General features: G+C 51.8%; 1 protein-coding gene across 2 annotated transcripts in view; it reads right to left on the minus strand.

The window, feature by feature from the left end:
- WWC1 (WW and C2 domain containing 1) overlaps positions 1-19230 on the minus strand; it is a 153004-nt gene that overhangs the window by 28880 nt on the left and 104894 nt on the right. For both annotated transcript variants that reach the window (XM_060008413.1, XM_060008414.1), the window contains 8 exons: positions 18643-18772; positions 17134-17280; positions 15846-15919; positions 11989-12231; positions 6130-6219; positions 4784-5319; positions 959-1067; positions 479-559 (listed from right to left, as the gene is read on the minus strand). In XM_060008413.1, coding sequence (XP_059864396.1) covers positions 479-559; positions 959-1067; positions 4784-5319; positions 6130-6219; positions 11989-12231; positions 15846-15919; positions 17134-17280; positions 18643-18772 — 1410 coding nt within the window. The remainder of the gene's footprint in view (positions 1-478; positions 560-958; positions 1068-4783; positions 5320-6129; positions 6220-11988; positions 12232-15845; positions 15920-17133; positions 17281-18642; positions 18773-19230) is intronic.

Raw genomic sequence — 19230 nt, forward strand, 5'->3', positions numbered from 1 at the left:
GGTTGTAGAAAACGTCCTGACATTTAAACACCGGCAGTTAATTCCTAGTTTAAAAAATATTGGGGCCAACCTGCATCAAGAGAAAACAATAGAGCTGGGCTGCAGCCCCCAGGGGTTGACTTCGGTCCAGGTGAGATGATAAGACCAAAGCCGTGGCAACAACGACCAAACAGACCAAAAGGCAGGAGGTCTCGGTCCCTGCCTGGCTCTGCCACCGGCCAGCTCAATGAATCCGGGCAAGTTACGAAGTCTTCAAACCTTGTTTTCTCTCTTTTGTGAAATGGGGAACTGGGAGGCATGGAAAGAGACCCCCCCCCCACTCCACCCCCTTTAGTTAGGAGCCCACAGCTGCCAGCAGGTCCCGCTGGTTCTGCCTGCCTCGCTGGGCAGCTGTGAGGGTAAACGCTGCAGACGCTGCAGGCCAGGAGGAGACCCCGCACAGACCACGCCCCTCTGCCCCGCCCTCCCTGCCACTTACTTCAGGGCGATCTGAACCCGGGTTGCACCCACTACTTCTGACTCGTCACTGTCAAAAGCAGCGGCTTCTGAGGCTCCCAGTCTGGAAAGCAACACAGGAAAGAAAGAGAGTCAGGCTTCCCTGTAGTGACCAGGGGCCAAAGTCATTTTCCAGAGACAGGGTTCTCTCTGGGAGGGAGAAGCTGGGTCCTCAAGGAGGAAGGTTTGGGTCTGCTCAGCCTCCCTGTGGACCCTGCCTGCCCACAACTACTCCGGATCCCTCTCTTGAAGCAGCAGCTGCGCTTTCTCTAATACTTGCTCCTCTAGCCATACACCCGTAATGGCAATTGAGGAACTAGCAGTCTCCCAAACGTGAAGTCTCTCCAGCCCCGGGAGGAGAAGCAGTCTGCTTCTTCAGCACCACCCTCCTGGGGGTCCCTCCCACACACCTGAGGAGGCCCGGGCCTTGCATACTCAGAGTTCCCAAGACTCAGGGACCCACCTCTGCACGGAAGCCTCATACACACCACTGTCCCCGGCCACGGATTCATCCGACACCGCAGCTGAGACACAGGCCACTTTCAGGTCGCACCCCTGAGCCTTATTCGCAGCTGGGAGAAGAGAGGAAAAAAGGAAGGATGGCAAGGCGGGGTTTAGACATCAGGATACTGTCGTCACAATACATCTTTTGATCCCCTCACTGTCCCAACATGGTCCCGCCAAAATCCAGCCACCTCTGAACCTGACAGCAAGGTCCTGCCTTTTTTTGCGGTGAAGGAAAGGGTAGCATGTGATTCTGTGTTTAACGTCTCAGACTCCAGAGCCAGAACACCTGGGTTCAAATCACAGTTCTGCCACACACTGCTTCGTGACACTGGGACACTGATTTACTCCCTCTCAGCCCTGCATTCCTCATCTGTAAAATGGGGATAATAATACCTGCCTTGCAGGGCTGTTGGGAAGACTGGATGTGATGATAAAGGGAAGTCCTTAGTACAGAGACTGGTGCAGGGGAAGTGCTCTAGAAAAGTCAGTACCATCATCCTTAGCTACTACGACTATCACTCCCATCACTACAGCGATGTCTTCTAGATTGATCCCTACACACCTGGGGCAAAATAACAGCCCCCGGACCCCCTTGGGAGGGGCAAGAGGAGGAGGAAGGGAAGGACGTAAGTACTGGCTGTCCTACTCGCCTATCCCATTCCATTCCTAACTCAGCCCATCTCCCCTGCCCTTGACAGAGGCCCTCAGAAGTCTCTACCCGGGGCTCAGGCCCAAGCATTCAGCACACACTGCACATTCCTTCCTTCCCCAAGTAATGGGCGCTGACGGTGTGCCAGGTCCACTGCTAAGTTCAGAGCTACTAAGGTGAATAGGACAGCTCCTGACCTCCGCGCAGCAGGGGAAGGACAGATTCAGGGGCTTCAACCTCACGGCCAGCACTTCCCTGTGTGCCAGGCACATGGGCAGGGGGTGGGCAGACTGGAGAAGGGGCTGGGGATGGGGATGGTGACAGTGAGCCTGGGAGAAGCCAAGGGGCCATGTGGGCGTGGCTTTCCCAGCCTGTGTCCCACGTCTGCTGCTGCAGCCCTGGAGATCTTCTGCCTTCGGACCCACCCCTCTCCACCCTCCACTAAACCACTTAAGGAGATTAATTTGTCTGCTGACTGAACAGTGGCACTAATCGCATAACCTGCTTAGTGTCTGGGCTCAGCCCGGCATCATCTGGCAGCGGGGAACGCTTCTGGAGGTGGCATGAAGAAACGCCGACCTGAGACGCGAGCGGGCTCTGGCCCCCAAGCTGCACGAACGTCGTGGCGGGAGGCAGGGGGATGGGGGTCGCTCCCTGCACTCGGTTGGGGTCCCAGCATCCCCGATCCAGCTTATCGCAGCCTTTAGACAGGGAGCGCCGGGAACGCTTCTTGAACCTTGTTAGGGGTACCACCTGCACACCTCTCCTCTCCAGGGAACAATTTTCTGCAGCTTGCCACCGGCTGAGGAAGCCTGTTTTTATTTTTGTTTGAGGGCACTCAGCAAGACTCCCTTCCCGGTGAGGGAGCCCCAGGGATCTCTCAGCTCCTCTTCTAAGGAAGCGGCTGGCATGCACCCAGCAGAGCCTTTAATTAACTGGGAAACCTCATCATTTCCCCCTTGCTCCCACTGGCCCTTGCACACGAAGGAACTGATAGCTCCGGGTGCAGCGGCAGCCCTCCCACACATTCCTGGAGGTGACGGCTGAAGTGGGTTGAGCTTCTAGCTGGCCTCACGGGAGCCAGGACCAGGAGCCCTTTGCCGACAGAGCTGGCACGTGGCTCATTGTGGGTTCTGGGCAGGTGGTCCTAGAGCCAGTCCTGACTCTACCGCTTCACAGCAGTGACAATGACCTTGGATAAGTCACTTAACCTTGCTGAGTCTCATTCCTTTCAGTCTGTAAGAGGAAGATAATAATAGCCCCCACCTCATAGTGGTGTTGTGAGGCTTATGTGAGTAAGTACGCCTAACGGTGCCTGTTATCTTGCACACCTGAACTTGATAAATCACCCTGCTCAGTCCTGACCTTCATACCATAGGCATGATGGCATCAGCAAGCACCAGGAGTGTCTTAGGAATGAATACACAGAGCTGCCTCATGTCCTAAGGGGAGCACGATGATAAAGAGATTGGGCTCTGGGGTCAGAAACACCCAGATTCCAATCCCTGCTTCCCCACCTGCTGGGGAAGCACCTCTCTGAACCTCTGTTTCCTCATCTGTGAAATGGGTATAATGGAAGTAACCTATTTCATCATATAAAGCACATTGCTCACCACATAATGCACCCCAATGAATTTTAACTATTATAATTTATTATGTGGTTGTTGCTAAAGATAAAGATTTTTCTTGTAATAAATCTTAGCTGTCATCATCAGCTTCCGACCTGAATCTCAGTCCACACCATAATGCTCTTTTCTGACTATCACTCCCATCAGAATGGGAGTCATATCATTCCCTGGCTTCAAACAGTCACACGGATCCTTGCTGCAATGAGGGTAAAACGTAAACTCCTTACCTTACACAACCCGTACTCTGCCCAATTCTCTGCCTTGTTGGTGATCTCCTCCCTCTGGCCCCTCTTGCAGCCCCTTGCTCCAGCCTCAGAGACTTTGCTCTTGCTTCTCCCAAGGCTGGCTCCCTCTCACTGCTCAAGGCTCCGTTCAAGTGTCGCCTTCCTTCACCACCCAATCTGAACTGGCAGCCCTAACCCAACCTGAAAGGCTCCATCACATGCCCTGTTTTATTTATTTATTTTTTTTGCGGTACGCGGGCCTCTCACTGTTGTGGCCTCTCCCGTTGCGGAGCACAGGCTCCAGACGCGCAGGCTCAGTGGCCATGGCTCACGGGCCCAGCCGCTCCGCGGCATGTGGGATCTTCCCGGACTGGGGCACGAACCCACGTCCCCTGCATCAGCAGGTGGACTCTCAACCACTGTGCCACCAGGGAAGCCCTGCCCTGTTTTATTTTCTTCCTAGCGCTTTTATTGGTCTGCTTGTCCAGTTATTGTCTGTGCCTTCATTTGCATGTAGGCTTCACGGGAACCAGGACCTTGTCTGTCCTCCACGCTGTATCCTTGTGACTAACCCACATGGCATATCAGTTGAATGAAAGAATGAATGAATCCATGTACACCCATTAGCACAGGACCTGACATTTAGTTTCAGGAGGTACTTAATATCTGTTGCATGAATGAACCCACCATGGAAAACCCTTCGCTCAAGACCTAGACCATAGTAAACACATAATAAATACCTACTGAATGAATAAATAAATCAATATACCATGTAAAGATCTGGCACATAGAAAGCAGTCAGTAAATGTTGCCCATAGGGGCTTCCCTGGTGGCGCAGTGGTTAAGAATCCGCCTGCCAATGCAGTGGACGCGGGTTTGAGCCCTGGTCGGGGAATATCCCACATGCCGCGGAGCAACTAAGCCCGTGTGCCACAACTACTGGGCCTGCGCTCTAGAGCCCGCGAGCCACAACTACTGAGGCCGCATGCCACAACTACTGAAGCCCACACACCTAGAGCCTGTGCTCCGCCACAAGAGAAGCCACTACAATGAGAAGCCCGGGCACCACAACAAAGAGTAGCCCCCGCTCACCGCAATTAGAGAAAGCCCGCGCGCAGCAACGTAGACTCAACGCAGCCAAAAATAAAATTAATTAATTAAAAAAAACCCAAAACCACGTTGCCCATTATTATCACTGGGGTCTGGAACTCGGACCCGAGCACAATTCCCACCCTCCTCCCTCCTGGAGGCTCCCGCCCTCCGGATGTGGTGCCCTGTACCTTGGCCCAGAGGCTTGCCCTCTGTTCCGGGTTCCTCCAGCCGGTACCTCTCCCGGGTGCTGTTGCCAAGGCTCAGTTCGCAAAGAGTGGCACTCAGCTCGGGGTCTTCAAACTCCAGGTTGCTCAGGAAGGCGTCTCCAGCCAGGAGGGGGTCAGCGATGAGAGGGGAGCAGGGCGGGGATGGGGAGGAGAGCGAGGAACGGGGGGATAGGGAGCTCATGGACTTTGGAGTGCCGGACAAGGAGCGCAGGGCCTGCAGGCGGCCGCCCCCCTCTGCCTTCTGGGTCTTGGCCACCTCGTCCTCGTGGATGGTGGTGATGCAGCCCGAGGGCCGGAAGCCCGTGGCCCCCTCCAGGAGCAGGAATTCCACCTTGCTCTGTAGTTCCGAGTCCAGCTGTTCGAAGGGGTCATAGTAGAGGTCGGTGAAGCTGGCTGAGGTGGAGGAGTCCAGGCTAGAGGCGGCCAGGGAGCCCCGGCTGGACGTGAGGGATCCGGGGCTGCTGCCCGAGGACAGGCTCTGCATGCTGCCAGAGAGGCTGGGGCAGGGGAGGGAAGGCGAGGACACAGAGTGGGTGGGGCGCCCCGAACTTCCCCCGAAAAGCACCACGTGCACTGAGAATGCAACATCTCATCAGACCCTCTTGACAGTCTCCAGGGTGGACCACGCATCCCCATTTCACTAAAGAGGATATCCCGAGAAGGCCACATAATTACGAGCTGGCAGAGCTGGGATTCGAACCCAAGCCAGCTGCCTTAAAAGTCCACTTTCTCCTCAATATCTCTGTTTCTTAAACCTCCACCAGCGGCATTCCATTTGCATATTTCTCCATATCTGAATGCAACCCCCAATAATGCCGCTTAATATTTTTCTTTAACTCAACTCACTTTTTACACGTTAATACAGTTTTCTGAAAAAGGAAACGTTATATCCTAAGTGTAATCTGAAAAGCATTGTCAACTGTTAAAAATATTTGATGAGAACAGAATGTTGTGATAAAATTCCAGCCACGTTGCCTACCGAGGCCCCAGCCTGAGGCCTACCCTCTCTGCGTTGTGCAAGTGGGCTGGAGAGACGTGAACAAGACACACTAGCACCCAACTGGGGCCTTCTGTTGTGTTGTCAGAGGACCAAGGAGGCTGTGGTCTGGGGAGGTGAAGGGCCCTGCCCCCAGCCACACCAGGCCCAGAGCGAGTCCCCCAGATCATCCGGCTGCCTGCTCTGCTTCTAAACGGGCACGCTCAGGCCATGGAGGACACGTGAAGGGCAGAAGCTGGGCTGGGCTGCCTCGGGACGCCTGCATATGGCCGTGCCCAGGGGAGCGCTCACCCCACTGCCTACTACTCACCTTTTCAGCTGGCAGTGCAGAGCTGCTACCTGCCGGGTGGCTTCCTCAAGCTCTCTCACCAGCTGGTTCCTCTTACTGTTTAACTTCAACCTGAAGGGAGAGAAGGCATGAGTGGGGAGCTCGGAGGGAACCCGCCTCCATCTGCCCATAAGAGGAATCACAGGCATGGGCTCACGGAGATGTACGCACAGACCCACAGACGCACACACAAGAACTTCCTGGAGGCATTATATTATGATGTTTGGAGAGGTATGGCCTCTACGTATAATCCTATAGTAACTGCTATATGCATCACCTGCTATATACCAGGGGCTGACTAGGAAACTTATAACATTGCCTTAAATCATTTGCACAATAACCCTGCATAGTAAGAATTTTTTTTTTTTTTTGCGGTACGCAGGCCTCTCACTGTCGTGGCCTCTCCCGTTGCGGAGCACAGGCTCCGGACGTGCAGGCTCAGTGGCCACGGCTCACGGGCCCAGCCGCTGCGTGGCATGTGGGACCTTCCCGGACCGGGGCACGAACCCGTGTCCCCTGCATCGGCAGGCGGACTCTCAACCACTGCGCCATTTTTTTTTTTAACCATTAACCACTTTATATACGAGAAAACTGAGGCTCTCAGAGTTAAATAGTTTACTTAAAGCTAGAGAGTTACTGGCAGAATTAGGAATCCACCCAACCATCCCTCCCTACGCTGTGTACAGACATGCAGAGAGAGAAGACCAAGTGAAGACACAGTAGATGACCATGTGTAGATGGTCACCCACAGACCAAGGAGAGAGATCTCAGGAGAAACAACCCTGCCAACACCTTGTCCTTGGACTTGTGGCTTCCAGGACTGTGAGGAAATAAATTACCATTGTTTAAGTCATCCAGTTTGTGGAACTTTGGTTTGGCAGCCCTAACAAACGAATGCACCATCTTAGGGTAAAATATAGAAGGAAAAAAAAGGAGGGTCCAGGACTGAGCTCTGAGTCTGTCATCCCAAGGCTGAATGGATGGGCAACAGTCAGCCAAGGAGCTGAAAAGAGTGGTTCCAGAGAGCCTGGGGAGGACCCAGGTGAGCGTGACAGAGTCAGAACCCGGGAGCTAAGGCCTGCACCCAGGCATGCCCACACCAGAGCCCAATTCAGCAGCTCCCTTCCTGAAGGCAAAACCCTTGAGTTTAGAAGGGATGGCTGGATATAGGCTCTGCTCAGCCCCCAGTTTCTCCTGAAATTCCCCATGGGGGCAGCTTGGGTGGGCTCCAGAGAGGGTGCTGCTCCTTGGATCTGACAGGGAAGGAGCTCCATCACCCACTCATGACTTGGGCTGCTCTCCTGCATCCACTAGATTAGTGGCTCTCTGTCCGTGGCCCACAGAGCTCCCCCCGCAGAAGGGGAGGTGTGCTTATTAAATGCACATCCCTGGATTCTACTTAGATCTACTGAATCAGAAAGGCTAGGGGTAGCGCTCAGGAATCCGCATCTTTTTTTTTGGCCACGCTGTGCAGCTTCCAGGATCTGAGTTCCCCAACCAGGGATTGAACCCGGGCCCCGGCAGTGAAAGTGCCAGGTCCTAACCACTGGACCGCCAGGGAATTCCCTGGAATCTGCATCTTTATTCCCTATTCCAGGTGATTCTTAGGCACAGTAAGGTTTCCGAGCTGCTGCACTGGCTGGGGACTGTAAGGCAGGAAGTGCGCCTCACTCTCTCAGCCCCTAGCATGGCGCCCACCACATGGATGTGTTTGGAAAGTTACTGCTGAATGGAAGACTTTTCCCCAGTTGATGGGAGGGAAAGCTCATTTGCTCTGCTGAGAGACCTGGATGTTAAATCTCCCCTGGACAGATATGTCCCACCGTTGGCATCTTATCCCCTTATGCCATCCTGCTGCAGGAGGAATGACTGACTCATTGCTCCCAGAGCACAGCCAACCCAGCCTGGGGCCTGGGAGGAAGAGTTCATTTCCATGGAAAAAACCTAACCATGCCATCCCTCCACTGACATGCCCAAGGCCTCCAACACAGGCCCTGCCGTGAAGACCAGAGTTTGCTTGAGACACAACTGCAAAGTGATAAGGGAGGGGCAGGACCAGTCACTGGGGAACTGGCCTTGTGAAATTTCAGAAAAGACCACGGGAGCCGCGGCCTCGGCATGGTTCTTGGCCAGCTCTGTCCCCAGCCCTGTTTTTCCAGAGTCCTGCCCGGGACTAGGGGGGCTGGCAGATGGAGCCCATAATGAACAAAATCCCAGTTTTCAGCACAATGGACACGACTATGGAACAAAATCCCAGTTTTCAGCACAATGAACACGACTATGGAATCTGACCCTTCGTGAGAGCAAGACCTTGAAAGGGTGTGAGATCTGGGGTCAAGGCGCAGCCTGGGCCACCATTTCCACCTTTGTTTTCCTCTCCCCTGGGAGGAGACCACAGAGGTGTGCTCTGGCAGTAAGTGCAGGTCCCCAGTAGAGCCCCAACAGGAGGCTGCGGGGACCGGGAGCCAGATGGCCTTGACCTCCCGAGCACAGGGGTGTAGCTACCAGCAGCCACACACAGATGCCGAGGCGGCCTCCTACAGGTATTGGGCTTCGCGGGCCATACGGTGTTTGCATGTGATGCCTGGCACGTGCCGGGAGGCCAAGAACACACCAAAGCGCGGAAGCAGGCAAAGGACCCAGGAGGTGGGGCTGGAACCCCCACAAGCTGCGGCTCAGCGCCTGGGGTGCTGGTTAAAAATGCAAGAGCCTGGGCTCCATCTCAGGCCTGAGGAATTGATCCCTGGGCTGGGGGCAGGGAGTCCGCACTCTAACAGGCGCTGCAGCTCTCAGGAGTGCTGGGGAGGGCCCCTGGGGAGGGAGGAGGAAGCAGCGTGCAGGACGGGGAGTCCTGGGGGGACGTCTGTGCTTCTGCTTGATTCGACACTGGGGTTTGGTAGGCCCTGTGGTGTGCTCTTCCTGGATGTGTCTCTTCCTGGCCTTCTCAAAGGCACCTTGAACAGAGAGGCTGTTGTATGAGGTGACGAGTCTAATACTCCCATGCTGAGAGACAGAGCGAGAGAAGAGAGAGAGGAGCACGAGAAGCAAAAAGAGAAAGAAACCTAGAGAGAGAACAAGAGAGTCAGAGGGATGAACACAGACAAACAGGGGGCCAGAGGCAGACAGCTGAACACGGACGAAGACGGCTGGGTGGGCTTTCTCCTCTCTTTCGTGCAGGAGGTTAACAGCCGTCAGCCCTGTCCCTGTCCTTCCCAAGGCTCTCGCCTCTTCCTGCCCACGTGCCCCCTGGCTTCTCTCTGCATGTCCCCCAGGGGACCTTGCCCTTGGGGACCTCGAGACACCTGCTCAGCAGCTGCCACGGCGTGGAGGTTCTGGCTTCCCTGGACTGGCCGTGCGAACTCACTGTTCCAGGGGAGCAATCAGACCTTTGAAAGACGGGGCTGAACGCAATAATAAAAGACCTTCTAAGTGGACAGGAGACTAAGGCACGCATGAGCTCCAGAGCCAGCAAGCCTGGGCTGTGATCCCAGCTCTGCCATTTGGTGATGTTGGGTGAGCCTCAGTTTCCACAACTATGAAATGGAGATTAACCTCAGGGTTGCTGGGAGGTTTAAATGAGATGATATAGCTTACAGAGTCTGGTACTTAATGGTACATTTTGTATAGGGGTCTCTAAGAGAATAACCAATCCTAGTTTCGAGAAACCAAAATTATGATAGAAGAGAAGAGCCTCAATTCACAATCTGGTCCAACCACCTGCCTTCAGAATATATAAGTATTCAATGTAATTATCCTGTTTTGTTTTGTTTTTTTTCCTATTAGGCCATTGAAGTCCATATTGGTCAATGACTTGCACAAGGTAGGTGGTGGGAAGGGTGTCTCTATTGACCCAACAAGGAGTAAGGTTGCCAGGGATCTGTTCTCTTCAGCTGCCAGCTGTGAGCATAATGAAAAGCTAAGGGCTTTCCAGTGATGGCTGTAGGGTCAGGGGCCCAGAGGACTGGTAGACAGATCAGGAGATGCATACAGAGGCCCGTAAGGGTCTGCCCGGGCTGGCGAACCATTTATGCATTCAACTAACACTAAAGGCACAAAGGTGTCTAGACACAGGCCTTGTCCCCAAGGTGCACAGACAGCCTTGGGAAAGCAGGACAAAGTGTTGGCACTGAGAGAGAATTCTAGAAGGTGCCTCCTAGGGTTACAAAGCACCAAATACTGAAGCCCTCTCCTCCTCCCTCTCCCACCTGCCTGGTGGGAGGTCAGTGCTGATCGGTCATCCCTCCCAGGGGAAGATAAAGGAGAGGAAAGTGACATATCCCTGGTAGTAGTTCTGACAAGGGGCTTGGTGGGGAGAGATTCCCCACCATGGACCAGTCAATGGACTGTGTGATGTGGTTACAAGAGGCCAGTAAGAGGCTGGTCCACGTGCCCCGTCTGGCACCCCACCATGTGCAAACAGAGCTTACTCAGTTACTAGGGTGGGATTGCAAGCAGCGCTCCTTAGCACTCGGGAGGCTCCCTGAAGGCATCTTAGGACCCATGATGGGGTGATGCAAGGAGCACAGCCAGGCACCTAGGACGCCTGGCCTGCTGCCACTGGGCCCAGACAAGTTTATCTGCTTTATAAACTGGGCTTCTGCCTCTGATTTCACTGGAAAGAGGAATTCCCTTGCTCATCCCTCTCCCCCACCTCCCCCTCCCCCAACAAAGTTTGAAAATCACCATCTTCAACTCCAGCTCCTTAAGGGCAGGGGCCTTGTTCAATAAAGTCTGCTGCCAAAAAACAAGTGAAAATAACTGAATCGATTTTAAGGGTATCAGGGCAGGGATCGTGACTTGTTCATTTCTGAATCCTCCAAATTGCCTTGCACACAAAATATGTGCAACAAGACGTTTCTTACACGAATGAATGAATAAACAACGGGCTGATGGACTGACTGAATGAATGAATGAGAAACTGGGGATTGTAGGACCCACTGTGAACACGGAGTTGTGCTCTGTGCAATGTGGGTGTGGAGGCTGGTGAGACACTGAAGGAAGTAAAGTCTGTTATAAGGCTTCAACCGGAGAATGGAAACCAGTGGCTTTCAGGTTAAATCAAGCCCACAGATGAAGCTGATTTAGCCCTCATGGTATTTAAAGAAATTTTTGGATTAGTTGCCAATATTTAAAAAAAAAAAATCCAAACAACTCTTTTCTTGAAATAGGGGGGTCTCTGGCAGCCTGGGGCCTGCACCTCCACTGGCTGCAGACGGCGCCTGCTTTAGACAAGTGGGGTCTGTACCTTCCAGTCTCACATGGCCCACGGCCAGGTGGGCCTCTGGCATTTACATCACCTGCTTGACTCCTATAAACATCTCAGCTCGCGACCCCCATCTCAACCAGTGTATTTCAAACTGCAAATTGCAATTTGTTAGCATGTGGCGAAATCAATTTAGTGGGTCATGACCAGCATGAAAAGAAATGCAACATAAAAGAAAATATCACAGGGCTGTCACACAGAGAAAGAGTATGCACTGCTTTGTGAAACTGTTGTCTATGAGATAATACTACAATGTGAATCACTGTCACAAAGTTGCAGAACGACTGCTCTAAATTACATAGAGTTTATCTTAGGAGATAATTTTTGAAAACCTGCAGGTAAGCAGATTTTTTGGTAATGCGATTCCCTGTGTAAAGTTCTGGGGTAGCTGGATACTGAGTCACTTACCCAGATTCGCTACTTCAGAAAGCGGTGAGATCTTTAAACTGAGTGTCCTCGGGCTGGAGCCCAGGAACCCCAGGTTTTCCCCGTCACCTCTCCCCACCCCGCTGGGGGCCGGAGGACGGACCGGCAGCGAGGGTAGGGCCCCGGCCCCCCGGCCCCCAGCCCAGCCCCACCTCTCGGTCAGCGCCTTGCTCTGGGTGTCCCGGGCCGCCTGCAGGTCCTTCTCCAGCCGCTTCCGGGCCATCTCCAGCTGCTCCACCTCCCCCTGGGTCCACTTCCGGGGGCTGATGAAGCGCATCTCCTTCAGCAGCTCCTCCTTCTCGTTGATGAGGATCAGCCGGTCCCTCTCGGAGTCGAGCACTCCCGGCCAGGCCTCGCTGTCGAGCTTGGCCAGCTGGATCTTGAGGTTGGCGATCCTGCGGGCCAAGAGGGTGAGCGTGACTGGTGCGCCCAGGGCAATGCGGGAGCAGCGTGACAGACTGTGTTTCCAAGGTTACATGGTCCAAGGAGGCCATGCTGTTCTCAGAGCATCCTCTTTGACAGTGACTGACTTCCTTTGAATCAGTGTGTGGTCTCACGGAACAGATTTTTATCTAACAAACGTATGCGGTGCCTACCATGTGCCAACCGTGAGTAGGCTCTGCAGGGATAGGGTAGAGGCAGTGTCCTTGCCCGCAGGGACATGAAGCCTGATCAAGTAGAGGTGGATTCGTCACCAGGCAATAGCCTCCTACCACTAGCTAGGTGACCTTGGGCAAGTCTCTTCGTCTCTCTGAAGGGAATAACAAAACTTCCTTCCTTGTAGGGTAACGGCTGAAGGTTTTATGACATAATTCGTAAAATGTCCGAGGACAACATTTCATGCTAAACAAGCACACAGTGAATGTTTCTGCTGCCACTTGCCTAGTCCCTGGTTTCACTGCTTCTTAGGTGTGTAATGTTGGGCACACTCCCTGAGCCTTGTATATAAGAAAACAGTTACTCCTCCTTCAGAATTGGTGTGAAAATGAGCACTTCTGTGATCAGTGCGTCTGGCACATAAGTGCTGAACCAGTGGCAGTCATGGGCCCACTACGACCACAGCAAATACTGCCATTGCTAACCTCGTGTTCTCAATCTAGAAAGTGGCGGCAATACCCTGCGAACAGCTGAGGATTTGAGGTCAGAGGCTTTGGGCTGGAGTCTTGGCTCTGACCTTCTTAAGGAATCATTTAGGTAACACAAGCTTCTAGCACAGTGCCTGGTACACTGCAGGCCCTTAGTAAGTGTTACAGGAAGGAGTTGGGAGCCCTTCACTGCTTTGAGACACAGTATCCTCATCTGTAAGATGGGAATAGTGATGGTACCTGCAAGGTGGGTTATGAGGACCAAGTGAAAACATATCATTAAGAGCTCTTTATATAATGCCAAGTGCTACATAGACATTAGGTATGATTATTGTTGAATCAAATTAAGATTCACACTATTGCTAAGAGTATTGCTTCAAATATTTAAAAGCAATCATGTGATCCTTTAGGATTTAGTCTTTGCAAAGTGCTTTTAGCTATCACTGTCCTAGCCTCACCCCATCCCTAAAGGGTGGATAGGAACTGGTGGTAACCCTGTTGGACAGACGGCCAGAGAGGATATGGCTCACCTAAGACTGCAGGTCATAAACGTGGTCAATATCTGCTGAGGTCCCAGACCTCTGGACCCTCAGTTAAATCTTTTTTTAAATTAAATAAATAATTAAATAAATAAATAATTTGCTGCGTTGGGTCTTTGTTGCTGTGGGCAGGCTCTCTCTAGTTGCGGGCAGCGGGGGCTACTCTTCGGTGCGGTGCGCAGGCTTCTCATTGCGGTGGATTCTCTTGTTGCGGAGCACAGGCTCTAGGCACGCGGGCTCAGTAGTTGTGGCGCGCGGGCTCTAGAGCACAGGCTCAGTAATTGTGACGCACGGGCTTAGCTGTGCTGCGGCATGTGGGATCCTCCTGGACCAGGGATCGAACCCGTGTCCCCTGCATTGGCAGGCGGACTCCCAACCACTGCACCACCAGGGACGTCACAGTTCAATCTTATCTGCAAACAATGTGACCAAACTCAAAACACTGTTCGGGACAAGATCTCCATGCTGTGTAGTGAAAATTCCATACAGAGAAACACATCTACATGTGCTCATTCCCCAGCCAAGTGTCTCAGCAGGGATTCTCAGAGTTAATTAATTTAAATTCCATATTCACATATACAGCAATCCATCAAAACTGGCTTTGGGATAACTCTGTAGCTGCTGTTATCCATCCAGCTGCTTCAAGGATACAGTGGTATGGCCAGGTCTGGCAGGGGCTCTACTACACATGGGACATTGAAGGGGTAATTGATGCTTTCTTGGATGTACTTTCCGGTGGCGTTTTCCTTATGCCAGTGATCCCTAAACTTTTAGCCATACATCCTTAGGAGAATCTGATGAAATGTGCTAGACCCTCTGCCAAGAAACACACATGTGACAAAACTTGGCATACGATGATCAGACCTTGCGTTATATAGCCACTTGCCCTCCCTGCTTCAAGACCTGCAGCCTCTGCTTTCCCATTCAGCAGGCTGCTCTATTCTTTATACTTGACACATTTTTGACCAGAGATGTATTCCGGCCACAGGCATTAGTTTCTGCAAAAATCCCACGGTCAATCATGTGCTCAACTACCTTTGGGTGAAGGGGGAGGCACAAAGCTGGATAAAGGATGAGCCAGGAAGCTCTGTGATGAGAAGTTTAATGGCTCAACCCCAAAGGGAAGATTTCAGTCCTTTCCTTTCTCCATAACAGATCATCTAAGATAGGCATTCCAGCAAACTGGAACAGATCCAGGGTTCAGAGTGGTCGCCTTCAGAGGGGACAAGAAGTGCTTGTCCAAACGTAGAAATCGTGCTGTTTTGCTGGACCTCTAGGGGGAGCTGAAATAGTGCACAGGATGTGTTTCTTCCCACCTGAACTGTATCCAATTTCTCCTTCTTTTGTTAACAATATTCCAAATGTTCTTTGGGAAATCAGTCCTCCCGTACTTTCAAGTCACTTGGTTCCCACAAAGCTGACCTCAGTCCCCTTCCCAGAGTCGTGCATGTGACCCATGCTTGGACCTTCACAGAATTCTTATTCCTCCCACCCTGCAATAATGATTGGTTCTCCCAGAAAATCCAGTGAGTTTCAAACCCAAAGTTTGTTAAAACAGTTGTGAAAGGTAGGTCCTCCGGGGTTTCTAACCTGGTAGTATGTAAGCCTAGAACTGCTGGGGGTCATCTTTCTGCTTTGACAGGAAAGTCTGTCAACACAAAGGCAAGCAGGGCTAAGAAAAGGAGAGTGTTTGAGTCTATGTGACATCATTTGAATCCCTGGATCCAGCTGTGCCTGAAGCTGGTTACTGCAGCACTTTGGAGTTCAATAACCAAAAAATTTCCTTTTTTGCATCTTCTATCGAATAGTTTCTATCAGATTCCTGTCCACATGGCGTGGACCGTTACAGATGCTCTAAAAATGTCAGCTTTGATTACTATTTTAATTTTATGCGGCAGTGGAACCCAGCTGCTTAGGATTCTGTGAAGCCACAGAACATCTGAAGTCCCTGGTGTCTACACAGTTTAAAAACACAGCTTGTTCCCAGTTGGGCAGGAGACACTGAAGTGGGTAGTATCCGTAGTCTTTTTAGCCTGTTGCTAAAACCCCAGCTGTGCTCCTTCACACCAAACTACTTGTACGATTGTTGGTAAACCTTGATTTTAGAGGTTGAGTTTCAGGCGGGCAAGTGGAAAGATTATGAGGCTTTGAGGTTTAAAGTATGGTTCAAAGCATAGTTCCATTCTTCATCTAGCTAAGTGTCCCTGGTTGAGTCATTTCCTGAGTTTCAGAGAGGATTAAGGTATGAAGATGATAATACCTTCACAATCTTTGTGAGGATTAAACATGATGAGACGTGTAAAAAGCAGGCACAGAGCAGACACTCTACAATGGTAGTTATCATTGTTGGGGCCATCCTACCCCCAGACCCCAGCCTCTAGTTACCTTCTCTTAGCCTCTTCATATCGAAGGCGCAATCTCACCTTCTCCGCCAACTGATTGTTGCTGCTGGTGCCGAACTGGAGGAAAGAACGAGTCGGGAATTATATGGCTATTGTGGCCAGTGCTGAGCTGGGTTTCAGGAGCTCATGAGAGACTTGACAGCTTGTGTGGGAAGTAGCTAAAAATAGTCCCCAATTACTGAGCTGGCTGTGTGAATTGCAGGGAAGCTAGTTAGGGGAAAAACACTTTCTTTCCTTAAGGCATGGGAAGAGCCCCAAACTCAGACATTTAACACTTCTAGAAGAGAAGCCGAGGGCCCAGAATATCGTCTTGCAGCCCCAAATGGCTTGGAGCCCATTCAAGCACCAGAAGCATGGCAGACAGCTGGTCAGGAGGAAACACGGACAGCAAATACACAAGACAGCCGTTCTGGGCGTGCTGCGGAGGGGGCCCACCAGACACTCAGGGAGCCTGCAGTCAGGAGCGCAACACTGAGTGAGTGAGAGGAAGGTCCCAGAACTTGGAAGAAGGCACACAGTTCCTTCACAAATACTTCGGCCCACGGGTGGCTTGTAGCTGGACACATGGGTGGTGTGGGGAAGGAGAGCACGGCCCCGTTTGCCACGCCACGCTCTGTCGGGGGTGGCAAGAAGCTACAAGGCTCACCCCATCAGACGTGAACACAGCTTCCCCTCACAAGTGGGAACATGACTATAGAGACCAGACAGAATAGCATTTAGCCATGGAGGCTGGTTCATTCAATGTCACCTGCTCTAGGAAAACAAAAGCTCTTCAGAGTTATGGATTGCCGTGGGTCAGTCCTGTTCTAAGTGTTTCAGGAGCGACGTCTGGGACAGCACTTGCACTATTCATTACTCTGACCGGGCTGAGCTTTTGAACTGGGAGGCAAGCAGCTGTCTGAAAGCTGTATGCATTGTTTTGGGATGAACAGGAGGGAAATATCCTGTTTCCCAGCTGGTGAAAGAACAACAGAATGGCGCTGCAAATTAGCACGAAGGAAACCAGAGAAAGACGCCTGGTCCTTCAGACATACTTTCTGTGCAGCATCTAGTGATGCATTCACGTGGCCAGGGAGTCAGTGCTGGCTTTTTCTCCACATCATCATCTCATGTCATCCGGGGGCCAGGAGGTCTGCAAGAGAACGGAGCTCCAGAAGGCTGAGTTAGCAGCCAGGCCCATAGACATTCACCAGCCAGCTCCTCAGGTGAGTCACAAGAAGGGTACTCTGTCCCTTGGGGGCCCGCAGCAGCAGCACGCGCCGTCTACTCACACTTCCTGAGATGTCCGTCTGGGAGCTCACATCCAGGTACTGTTTCGGCAGCGGGAAACCTGAACTCTCCAGAGAGCTGCTGCTGGACCACAGGTCAGAGTGAGACCCTCTGTCGGTGTGGAAGCCGTCCTTCAGCATGGCGAGGCTCTGGAACGGAGGGCAGGGTTGGCGACGCACGCTCCTGGGAGGGAGCTCTGGGCCTGTCACTCCCTATGAATCTACTAGGAACCCATGCTCCCCCTAGACATCCCACGTAGGCTGTAAAGAGCTACTAGTGAGGAGGTGCCAAGCACTGGGCCAGGCCCTTTACGTGGGGTCACCCAGTGTGGACACTGGCCCTGGAGACACACGGACTGAGCTGGAACCCCTGCTCTGCTACTTCCTAGCTGTGTGGTCTGAGCTTGTTGATGAAGCTCTCTGTGCCTCAGTTTCCTCTCCTGCAAAATGGGAATAATCACGGGTCCTATCTCACAGGGCTATCATATTGATTAAACGAGATGACCAGTGTAAAGCACTAGTTCAGTCAATACTCAATAACTGTCAGCTCTACCATGATCTGATTTAATCCTAATCACGGTCCTGCGAGGAGTAACCTATGATTATCCCCCATTTTATCCACGAGGGAGTTGTTACAGGGAGAAGCTGGCAACTGACAGAACCAGGATTTGGTTTTGGTCTATCCGACTTGGTACTCTTAACTGCTAAACACGATCGGAACATGCCTCACTGTCTGCTAATGTCTTGTCACTGGGCTGCAGTCCTGGGCAGGAGCTATGAAATTATTCTGTTTCTCACAGAGTGCAAAGCTTCCTTCACCAACTCATTTACAGTGTCTCTGAGCTTGACTGCTCATCTGCCGATGGGAATGAAAACAGAGTATTTCAGAGGTCAAGGAGGCAGTTCCTTTGAGGGTAGGTGGGATGTACAGGGGTTAAGAGAATGGGCTTCTGAGTCAGTTGTCCATGGGTTTGAATCTTGGCTCCACCACTTGCTCTCTGATCTGTGCAGTCTTTTGCTGTATGATGGAGATAACCGAGCACTGATGTAAGGGATAAGTGAGGCAGAGTGCTTGCAAAGTGCTTGGCACTACTGCCTGAGAGATATTAAATCGTATCTGTCATCCTTTGTCACTTCCCAGCACAGAGTTGGAACATGAAATGAAATGCTTATAAAGATGCTACATTTTGATGTCCAGGTAATGTTGAAACCACCTCCCTCCATTTGGTTCTGTGCAAAATAAGCCAGTGGCAAGGAGGTGGCCTTTAGACTAGACCAGAGAGCTCCTGTTCCAGCTCTGCCATTGGCACTGGCTGTGTGACCTCAGGCAAGTCACTTCATCTTCTGAACCTGCATTTGCTCCTCTATAAAAATGAGACTAAAAGCCCAAGAGAACTAGTGAGGAGAACTCACAGATCTTGCAGCATGTGGAAATAGCCCACATGAGTCCTGGTGTAGGAAGGTGCTCAGGAGAAACTGGGATGGGGCCCACATCGCTGGGAACTCTCGTACCTTAATGAGATCTTGCTTTTCCTTTTCTCCACAGGTGATGGCCTTTTTGATGGCTTTTGTTTCTCTCAGGACAGCCTGCGCTTCGTCCAGTTTGTAGCTGCCCTGAGCATCAGACATTTTCTTATCGATTCTAGGAGACAGTCAACAGGAAAGGTCAGACAGAGAGAGATAGGCCGAGGGATGGGGTTTCCCCAGAAGAAAAGCATAGACCATAGTGCTTCAGTCCTGGAAGAAGTCTCCTCTCTTCCCTGCATACCCTTCTTCCCCAGGTCCTGCCTATTGGATAAGGCACAGAAGGTCCCTGTCAAACTGCAAATGTCCCATAGTGTGGGGCTGCAGAAGCAACACCATTCTTGAAGTCAACTCTTACAGGAAGCCTTCCCTGATTACATCCTTGAGTCCTCCAAGGCTGGGCTAGGTGTTCTCATAACACGTTGTGCATAGCTGTGACACTGCACTCAGTATGTTGTGCTATAATTAATCATTTATGTGGTAATGTCCTAGACTTGATCCGACAGGCTTGAATATGTTTGTGTAGTTTTAGTATCTGGCATGGAACAGTCCTTTTCTTCCCCCTTAACGTTATTT

The sequence above is a fragment of the Delphinus delphis genome, chromosome 3, assembly GCF_949987515.2.
Source record: "Delphinus delphis chromosome 3, mDelDel1.2, whole genome shotgun sequence".
Lineage (NCBI taxonomy): Eukaryota > Metazoa > Chordata > Mammalia > Artiodactyla > Delphinidae > Delphinus > Delphinus delphis.